This window comes from Glycine soja, chromosome 15 (genome assembly GCF_004193775.1).
Source record: "Glycine soja cultivar W05 chromosome 15, ASM419377v2, whole genome shotgun sequence".
Lineage (NCBI taxonomy): Eukaryota > Viridiplantae > Streptophyta > Magnoliopsida > Fabales > Fabaceae > Glycine > Glycine soja.
In genome coordinates, this window is record NC_041016.1 from 4,104,607 (window position 1) to 4,115,246 (window position 10,640).

At 36.5% G+C, this 10,640-nt stretch overlaps 1 protein-coding gene across 1 annotated transcript; it reads right to left on the minus strand.

Annotated features, from left to right (window-relative positions):
* Positions 1-7,067: 7,067 nt before the first annotated feature.
* LOC114385664 (non-specific lipid-transfer protein-like protein At5g64080) lies at positions 7,068-8,947 on the minus strand. Its single transcript, XM_028345672.1, has 3 exons — positions 8,511-8,947; positions 8,302-8,328; positions 7,068-7,523 (listed from the first exon to the last, which is right to left on the minus strand). Exons 1-3 carry the CDS (start codon positions 8,857-8,859, stop codon positions 7,366-7,368), a joined length of 534 nt encoding a protein of 177 aa, XP_028201473.1. The 5' UTR covers positions 8,860-8,947; the 3' UTR covers positions 7,068-7,365.
* Between the last annotated feature and the right edge of the window lie 1,693 nt (positions 8,948-10,640).

Sequence of the window (10,640 nt, forward strand, 5' to 3'; positions counted from 1 at the left end):
GATTACTTTACAAAATGGATCGAAGCAGTCCCTTTGCCAAATGTTGATCAGGAAGCAGTAATTAGTTTCATTCAAAATCATATTATTTATAGGTATGGTATTCCTGAAACAGTTACCACTGATCAAGGTTCAGTTTTTACTGGACGTAAAATGCAAGAATTTGCCCAAAAAATTGGCTTTCGATTATTAACCTCAACACCATATTACGCGCAAGCAAATGGTCAAGTCGAAGCAGCCAATAAGATTGTAATTAACTTGATTAAAAAACACATTGCCCAAAAGCCAAGAAATTGGAATAAAACGTTAGATCAAGTTCTATGGGCATGTAGAAATTCTCCTAAGGAATCAACTAATACTACCCCATTTCGACTGACTTATGGGCATGATGCTGTACTTCCGGTCGAAATACATTTGCAATCAGCCAGGGTACAAAAACAAATGGACATTCCAATCGACCATTATTGGAAAATGATGTCAGATGAGTTGGTTGATTTAGATGAGGAAAGATTAAGAGCATTAGAAGTTTTGACTAAACAAAAAGAAAGAGTTGCTAAAGCTTATAATAAGAAAGTGAAGTCAAAAAATTTTAATATTGGAGATTTAGTTTGGAAGGTCATCCTGCCCATGGATAGTAAGGATCGAGCCTTGGGTAAATGGTCCCCAAATTGGGAAGGACCGTTTAAAATAATTCAGATCTATTCGAATGGTGCTTATGAGTTAGAGGAGCTAACCCCTCAGAAACGTACTTTGAGTATAAATGGTAAGTATTTGAAAAAATATAAACCAACACTGCTCGAAGTTAAAATAAGCATAGAATAAGAGAAATACTGGAAACATAAAAATGGCGATAACAGTAAATTGCCACAAAAGGGCATTTGTCAATATTACATCAAAAAGTAGAATCGAAATACAGAATTCGAAATAAAGAAATCACAAGTTCTACTAATTCATGACCAAATCCCCATACAGCTTTTTCAAGGAGGCTATCTCTTTAGTTAAGACCTGGTCAGCACTCTCCATAACCTTTGCCTCATCTGCTACAGCCTGAGATGCGCTAAAGGCCTTCAGGCCTTCTCTTCCTTTTTCATCAACCAGTTTCTGGATCGAGTTAGCGGCTTTCTCCTGGAGTTCCTTGCGTTTGGCCTGCTCTGTCACAATTTTCTGCCTTAGATCATCGACCTGAAACAGCAGATCCTTAATAGTTGCCTCCCAGGAGGAGATGTTATCATCACAGTCTTTGATCTCAGAAGATCCTTCTTTCGCCTCTTTGGTGAGACGTTCGACTTCATGTTGAGCAGCTCGGGCTTTCTCGAGCAGAAGGGTATGTGCCTGTTTCTGGGCATCTAGTCTTGTGCCATTTTCGCGTTTTCTCTGCACAGCACTTGCAAACTGGTCAATAATGGCCTCGATTTGGATAACTTTACCTAGAGTCTCATCAGAGGTAAGGGGGTTGTGCAATTTCTTCAAAAAGTTCAGGTGCCCGAAGGCAGCAGAGGGATTCTCTTCAATGGATTTAAGCACATCTTTCCGTGCATATTCCGTTGATAGCTTCAAGAGCAGAGAATCTTGGCGTACTGAAGAGTTTATTTCAGCATCAGATGAGGACGAAGCACCAGGAATCTTGTCACTTGAGGTGTTGGTTTGACTTGTGTTCAGCAGGAGTCGAAGGGCTGCAGCAGGGTCTTCATTTTGCATTTGAATGAATGTATCTTCTGCGATCCCTATGCTAGCGGAAAGTTTAGATGTTGAGGACACCGGGTAAATGTCTGAGCCTCCAGCTTCAGCCTCTTTTATTGCATCTTCATCGAAAAAGTTTTCTTCGGATGAACTTTTCTGACTCGATTCATGAGGAATGGTATTATCTGACTGGTTCGGCTCATGAGGGTCATCGACCTCTGCCCAACCATGAGGATTACTGGATCCAATGCCTTGATCTTCACCCCATTCCTCAACATTCACTGCATCCGCCTCAGGAGCGGGAGATGTTCGTGCACATGAGGGTATTTCTTCTGCAGAAACATTTTGTTGCACCTGATTCGAATTGTCATGAAAAAGGGTTAACAAATAGTTTCATATAAGTCATGATTAAAATCACATTAAGAATGATACCTCGAAGGTAGGTTGTTCTTGTGGTGAGTTCGGTTGCTCGACAGGGTTGCCCATCTCAGCAATAGAAGGAGCAGCTTCTACCTCAGTGCCGTCAATATCAGTCGAAGGTGGTTGGACGTCAACAGGTTGTCTGTCACCTTGTTCTTTTGAAGACTTGGTCTTTTTCTTTTTCTTCTTGGCTGGCTCACCACCCTCGACAGCCACAGAAGGTTCAGGCTCGACCTGCTTCACTTTCTTTTTCTTCTTAGGCATTTGAGCCTGGGAATTGCCTGCCTCTGTTTGGTCAGCAGATTTGGTCGAAGTTGCAGGTAACTTTCTTTTTCTTATGAGAGGTCTTTCCTCTTCTTCCTGTGTTACGAGGGTAAAGAAATGTCAGAATATAGACTTGAGGGAAAGCTATAATATTGACATTAGAAATAAAACTTGCATCTTTCTCTTCGTCTAATTCGACGCCCGCATGCTTCGAGCGTTTTGAAGTCGTGGTAGTCTCAGTGCTATCATCTTTCTTTTGACTCTGAAAAATAAAGAAATATGAGGCAAGACGTTAAGATTAAAAGATAAGTTCGGAAGAGTTACCTTCTCTTCTTGTTTCCCTTCTTGGATTTTCACCCCAGTGGGTTTCTTGGGTCTCATGTCAGCTCGAGACGTTTCAGCACTCCTCTTCGTCATAGGTGCTTTGCCTGAAAGTAATAATTTTAGAAAAGATAAAAATACATATCAATTTAGAAAGTCAAAAGTAAGTTAATACCTCGAGCTTGAAGGCTTGAGCGAATATTCTCGACCGTTGGTTGCACAAAGCCACTCTCAAGCCTGGAGATCATGTTAGTAGTGTCTCCAACCGAACGGGTCGAGTAATATCTTTCCCACCAGGTAACAAACCCCATGGTGCAGAAGTGGGAGTGGTTGAACTCAAAAGGATGCAGGTTATAGTTTTCATCAAGAGAAATCTTCAAAAACTTCTTGAAGGTCTTTTCCGAAAGATTGGCCCCTCTTATGACGTCTTGAGGATCTTCGAACAAGCTTTTAGGACGAATTTGCGAGAGGCCGAATTGTCTTGAAACCAAATTAGGCTGGTATCCAACCAGGCCTAAATAGTTCGATTGAACACCTATACGACAAGACAGGATCTGTGGATTCAAGTAAAATGACCATATTTCGTTCACCTCTTCTTCATTGTCTGGATCGACAGTAGGGAAATAGTCAGTGAACCAGGCCGGGCCAACCTCTCGACTAATGAATGGAGCATGTTGGGGAAGAAACTTGTCAAAGCTCAGGAAAATCCTCATATACTTTAGGAACAGTTTTTGTGAGTTTGGATCCAAGGTCTTGGGCGTTAATCGAAGTGCTCTCTGGCCTTCAATCGAGCGATTTGCAACTTCTTCAGCATAATCTTGTGGGATTATTAATCCCATTTCCTGTTCAAAAGTGGCATTAAGCCACAACTGGAGGAGCCACATAGGCCCAGACACTAAGAAGGAAGACCCATCCTTCGATTTCTTCAGATCATCGCATGCCTCACCAAGTGATTCGTATAGCACTGCTAACAAGAGGCGTCCAAATCCAAAGTTCTGACCTTCATGAATTTGTAATGCCATTGGAATAAATCTTTTGGCTACTTGCAAGGATTTTGTGCAAAAGACATAGTGAGATAGCCACAGGGTTAAGAAGGCTACATGCTCTTCATCAGAGACTTCCTCTTCAACCGGTCCTTTGTGTTCAGCTATGTATTTGGAAAAGGTGTTCTCCTTATATATTAGCTTGATATTATCACTAGAATTAGTGGGGTCATAAGTTTCTCCGCTAGGCCTAAGGCCTGTGAGGGCGGCCACATCTAAGAGAGTGGGGGTCATCATACCACACTTAAATTGAAAGGTGTTGGTAGAAGACTCGAAAAAGTGCATAGCTGCTATCAGCATTTCTGGTCGATATTCAGGACCAGATCGAGAGAATTGTATCAAATCAAAGATGCCATATGTCTTCCAGAAATCCTCATACGCTTGTTCGACTCGATCAAGCCAAGGCAGGTAATCCCTATGGGCTATTGACGGGGCGGATCGAAAGAGTTTGTTGGGTTTGCTTAAACAATTAAAGTTGTAAGGCTCACTATCAAAAATCCTAGGTTCGCAAGTTTGGTAGCAGGGAAATACCTTACTCATTTTACTCGAAAGTGATGCTTGGTCTGGCAGGGGTCCACCAAAAGCGTAAACCGTTCTTTCCACTGCAAAAGGGATCATCACCTCTGATTCCCAGGTTTCTGTCTGTTCTGCGTCACCATGTGGTTCTGGAACCACCTTTTCTCCATCATTCCTGACTGTAAAGTGTTGCCACTTCCCAGCAAACGGAACTGCTTGTCCTTGCGACATTGTAAGAAATCCGAAAAGGGATGATTCTTGCGAAGGGTTTGTTAACTGGTAGAATCAGTGAGTAAAAGCTTGGATTCACGAGTAACAGTGGCAAAGTTCAGAGATATGGTGGGGTTGATGATGAAAGGAGTAACAAGTTGATATGAATATCTGAAAATAAGAAGGTTTCGCCGGAGATACGAATTAGAAGAAGAAGGGTTTCGGAAGCAAAGAAGAAGAAGGGTTTCGGAAGCAAGGAAGCTGAAGGGGTTTTTCTGGGGTTCTCTGCGCTATTTATGGAGTTTTACTTTAAAAAGAAAAAACAATATAATAATAATCAATTGTCAAAAATCAATCAAATCAGATTCCCCTTTCGACTTCCCAGCGTGACACGTGTCCCACTCTGCCTAGAAAAGTGGAATTAATGATGGGTAGTGGGAGATCGAGGCGACGGTTACACAGTGAACGTGCGATCATGACGCCATTTCAGGAAACCTGGTAGAAAGAGAGAAAAAATGTCAACTTCTCATCTTCCTTCGATCTCGAATCGAAGCAGACATTTTTTGGGGGCAATTTGTTAGCCCATATTTTTGATGAGCTAAAAATATGCTCTAAATACGTATTAGATGTCGTCTTGAATTTTGAAGCGTATTAAAGAGCAAGAATCTTGTCAGAGTCTGTTGAATCGAAAAGAAAGAAAGTGCTATTAGAAAGGATTCACAGGTTCAAGGAAGTATTTACAAAATACAAGGCTAAGACAAGAAAGAAGGCTTCGAACCATTAGGCGAATCGAGCTGGCGTAGGGTCGAATCGAAGTTAAGGCAACAAGATTTCTGGATTTGGCGCAATTTCTGACAAAACTTCACAAAATTAGTTCGACTTCGAGCAATGTGGGTAACCGTTCTAAGGAGTAGTTATGTGCATGCAAGGGGTACGTAGCAGGACACTTGGCATTAGGATAGTGTTCGACCGTTAGGGCAGTTTATTTTCGAATGTCTATATATAGCAGTTTTTAGTCAGATTTCGGGGTCGCAAATCATTTCTACAAATCCTTATACACTCAAAGTACCCAGCGCAGAGAGAAACGAGTACGCAAGGAGAATGTATGATTGTGAACCATTTTTAGTTTCTGTAAACTTTACATTTCAAGTGCAATGCAATTTACGTTTCACTTTATAATTCCTGTCTTTTAAATGGTTCATTCGATCGAATGAACTCACTGATCCTTTAAATTCTGCAATTTACCTTTCCCTTGTCAATTTACTTCCAGCATTTCGTTTCTTTCAAAGAACTTTACTTTTTGCAAATCTCAAACCAATGAATGTTTGTTGCAAGGATGAACATTAAAGGTTTTACATTTAAATGCAAACACGCAAATGGCATGCTCCTGAGATTCACTAGTCGATCTCGCAAGCAACTCGATTAGACTAGCGATTGTTTACCAAATTTCAGCGTAAACAATGATATAATAAAAACATTATCAAACAATAACTTGTTTTTAAAAAAGCTTCTAACAATAAGTTTGAATGTGGAAAGATAGGGTAATCTGATGTGCTAAGAACAATAATGATAATACCAATTATGAAATAGGACATAGCAAACAGGCAGGCATCTTCAGTGGTTCAATTTCAAGATCTGGCAATATTATATATCTACTTTATTGTGTGTTCAATCAATGGTGCTTCACCAAAACACCCTTTTATGGGTCGATGATGCCTTCCCATGTTTTATTCGAATGCTTCCAAGAAATGGTCATTTTTGTTACTTTTCAGTTTATACATTCACGAGATGAGATAAAAGAATAGGTAATCACCTGGTCCTAGCCCTATAGAAAATTGATCTCCAAATCTTCCAATCCTGGTTGCAGACACAAACATTATGTGGTCCACATCATCACCGAATTTGGCATTTGCTTCGTGGCAAAGAATTGCGAAATATAGTGGCAATGCATTCATCCTCATTTCTCACGTACGTGCCCAAAAGTGGACAGCAAATATATGCCTTTCAGCTTAGATAAAGGACCACAATATGGCGGTCGCTTTCGAACAGTGTAAGTTAGCAATCATAATTTTGTGCCAAAAATAAAATCAGTTAATGGCTTGCAAGGCTCAAAATTTTGTCGGTCTGATGAAAAACAAAGAAAGAAATATCAGTTCCATTTGTAAAGATTGAACAAATTGGTTCACACACACACAAAAAAAAATCAGTAACTTTTTATTTAAATCAATTGCCAAAGTAGATCCATTTCAAAATCTTGCAGTTGAAAGCTCTCAAGCACATCTTGCGGTAGTCCACGTCTAGCAATAATGTAGCACGGGGAGTTAGTTGTGGACTTATTGTGACAATAAAGATCATAAAAGAAAGAAGCTTCTTCTACCATTTGTGGGTCATGTATCTAAATGGAGTTGGCCTTCATTTTATTAGTTACTAGTTGGAAACAACAGGCAGTACATGCTTTAACTATCAATTTCTTTGATTTTTTAGTTCTAAATTAAAAGATGTAAATAACTGTCTCATTAAAAGATTTATTATTTCTAATAATTACATTTGAGAAATTATTTTTTCTAATAACTGTTTGATCCAAAGATGGTTTTTAAAATTAATTAAAGGATAAAATAATCTAAGAAAATGTATACATCAGGATAATAACCCTTATTAAAGGTTATAGATTACATTTCAACCACAAACATGTTCTCCCTTGTGTGTCAACAAGAAATCAAATCACACAACAATATCATTCCAGCATTTAATAATAACGCTAAAATCACTCACTCATATACATATATATTATAAGTTATAAATATACAACCACAAAATAAATTCGAGTCACTGAATGACTTTATCTACTTCATTAAGTCTCACATAGAAGATGGAAAAGTCAGAAGACATGAAAATAGTCTCTAATGTCATGTCCCTACTCTGAAAGTGAAACGAGAGATAGAGCTACTAAAAGGCAAACAATAGAGGATCCAGCTGATATGGGGATTAATGCTGATGCTGCGTTCCCGGGAGTTGATGATGGAGCTCCTCCTGGAGTCCCAATAGTTGCAGTAGCAGATGTAGGAGAGGGGCCTGCAAGCAAAATTTGTAATGATTCAAATCAGAAACACCAATCATGTGAGAAATTGAGTACCTAACAACGAAGATCAGAAGCTTCAAGATCTTTCACACAACTCAATAGATTATTAACACACGGTTAGCATGTGTGGGAAAAGAACAAGTGATTGATGAATAACATGCTTAATTGACACGCAGAAGATATACATAGGATGAATAACATAACAGCTTTTGATTTTCCTTCTACCTTGATGATGCCTACACTTCATTATTCATAAAGAAAATGAATATAATATCCTGTAATCTCCAAAACCAACACCGTACCGTAAAGAAAATCAAATGCCTCTTTGTCGTAATCAAATAAACATACACTAAATCCCCCAAAAGAAAAGAAGAACTAAATTATTGACAAGAATGAATAATGCCGACAATCAAGTTTAAATTATTGACCCGATTCTTTAAACAGAATTTTGTGAAAGTCAGTAGTGCATGCACACATGAACAGAAATTCTGCAAATAGCAAATGCAGTAAGGTCCACATTCCACAAGTACATACAATATAATGATGTTTAATTAATTTTAAAACTGTCCACAAAATGATTATCTAGACAGCCAGAAGAAAGAAAACAACAAATCAGATATAGCCCTCAATATTTTGGGACTAAACAAATATACACCCCCACCAAGCCCAACCGTAATAATTTGGTACAAAACTGAACATAAAAATAGGAAACCAAAGATGGTACATGGCATAAACGGGAAGCGGGAAGGATTAAAATGTGTTAGGAAATACCAGGAGCAGCAGCAGGCGTTGCAGACACTGCAAAAACATGGAAAAAAAACCTCATTACCGACATAAATCTAGAAAGGATCGAAATTTTTCTTCAACAGAACGTCAAAAAGAAAAGAAAAAAAAAACTTTCCAGGAAAATACTCTCGTATGAGTCACACAGAAGAATAAAACGTGAGAAAACCCAAATGGGGGGAAGAGAAAGAACTCACGTCCACAATTAGCGGCAGAAGGAGTAGAGAGTTTGCAAGCAGCGGGAAGCGTGACAGCCTTGGTGACATTGATGGCTAAACCTAACTGAGCGCTGCTGTTGAAAGCCTCGCAGAGGCACTTAGGGGCTGTGTTGAGCACAGTTTTCAAGGAAGAGCAGCATGTTCCCTGTGGCTTGGTGACGGTGCTGCCGTTGCTAACGAAGGTGAGGCAATCCGATAAGGTCAATACCAGGTTTGAACACTCCACTGACGGTGCTGGTGCTGGGGCACGGGCATGGTGTGATGATGAACCCAGATCAACGGCCCAGATCGCTACAACACACACAATGAGATACCACTTTGCTGTCATCTTCAGGACAGGAATTTGAAGAAGATGCAGTGGGAGTAATGGAGGGGGAGGGTGAGGTGGTCCTTTATGTTGGAGATATATGTCATACTCATCACTGATGAGTGTCAGAACAAATATAGCGTATTATTAGTGTAATTAATATTTACAATTAATTATTTTTAAGTATATAAAAAAATTAAATTAATAATTTGATTTCTATAGTTTTAGATTCTTATTTTTTAATGTTTATAATTTAAAAGTAATTTTTTAATTTCTATCATTTATATTTTAATTTTTTTAATTCTTATAGTTTAAAAGTAATTTTTTATTTCTTATACTTAATATTTTAATTCTCTTTTAATTCTTATAATTTAAAAGTATTTTTTTTAGTTTTTATAATTTGTATTTTAATTATTTTTTAATTCTTATTAAATATATATATATATATATATATAATTAACTACAAATTAATTATAAATTATCAATTATTTTTTTATTATAAATTATCTTACGATAAATTAATTATGAATTATTTATTAATATTGTTGTTGTTAATTATAAGTGATAATATTACTCATATTTTGATGATAAAAATTAGAAATGAATTAAATAAAAAATATAGAGACTAAAAATATTGTTTTTAAATTATAAGAACTAAAAAAATTAAAATATAAATTAAAAGAATTATAAAAATCATTAGAGACTAAAAGAGAATTAAAATGTAAATTTATAAGAATTAAAAAAACTATTTTAAAACTATAAAAACTAAAAAATACAAATAATAAAATTATAAAAACCAAATAAATAATTAAACCTAAAAAATATACGGCCAACAAGTTCCAGCACATATGACATGCTCCAGTGCATTTGATAGTCGATAGGATTGGATTTTCTGTTTTTACTTACAGTGAAGATTTTATTAAAAGAAATAAAATTTATTTTTGTAATTTTTATGTTTCAATAATTTGATAGCAAATTCACGAGTATGAAAAAACGTATCAGAAGATGTTAATCTATTATATGAATGTTAGTAACTTAAAGAAATTAGTATGTATTTGATTGTGGGAAAAAAAATGAAATGAAACAATGAAAACATATTTTAAAATTATTTGATAAGTAAGAAATAAAAGACATAAAATTCACATTAAAATTAAAAAATACCTTCACAATTTTACATAACTAAACACACATGCACACTACACTTTTACACAATTCTCTTTTATTCTTCTCTTTTCCTATGGTAACAAAAAGGAATTAGACTTTCACTTTTAACTCAAAAGTAACCTTAGTTAAAAGAAAAGAAAGTGTGTTATTTTCACTCTTAAAATGCATAACGTGTACGTGTCCGCCTGTTGGAAGTTTCCCTCATCACCCACCACGCATGACATATGACAGATTTAGAAATCTTTCAAAGTATCAATGTGAACGTGTGATGTTGCTTCCCAATTTCCATTCCAGTCAAACTCGGTTTTTTTTAGACTTCTAAGTTCTGTGGGGAAAAGTCATCAAATTGACACGTTCATACAAGGGTTAACACTTAACAGTGTCAAATTCGGAGCGGCTAACTTAATTTGAGTTAATAAGATTGCAACAATTATATATTTTTATAACAAAATATACAGTAATGAGATATAAGAAAAATAATGTGGAAAATGAAATAGAAAGAAATAGAAAAATATTATATAAAGCATGATAAAAAAAACAATACATTATATAAATAGAATTTATTTTCTATATATTGTTAGAATAAAAATTATATTATTAAATAATTAAAAATTAGTCTAAATATAATTTTGGAATTA

Excerpts from the sequence above, each read along its gene's own strand:
- LOC114385664 (XM_028345672.1), bottom strand. The coding sequence starts at position 8,859 with ATGACAGCAAAGTGGTATCTCATTGTGTGTGTTGTAGCGATCTGGGCC. Across the intron at positions 8,329-8,510 it reads TTCTGCCGCTAATTGTGGAC|TGTCTGCAACGCCTGCTGCT; the intron begins GTGAGTTCTTTC and ends ATGTTTTTGCAG. Across the intron at positions 7,524-8,301 it reads AACGCCTGCTGCTGCTCCTG|GCCCCTCTCCTACATCTGCT; the intron begins GTATTTCCTAAC and ends TTTTGCTTGCAG.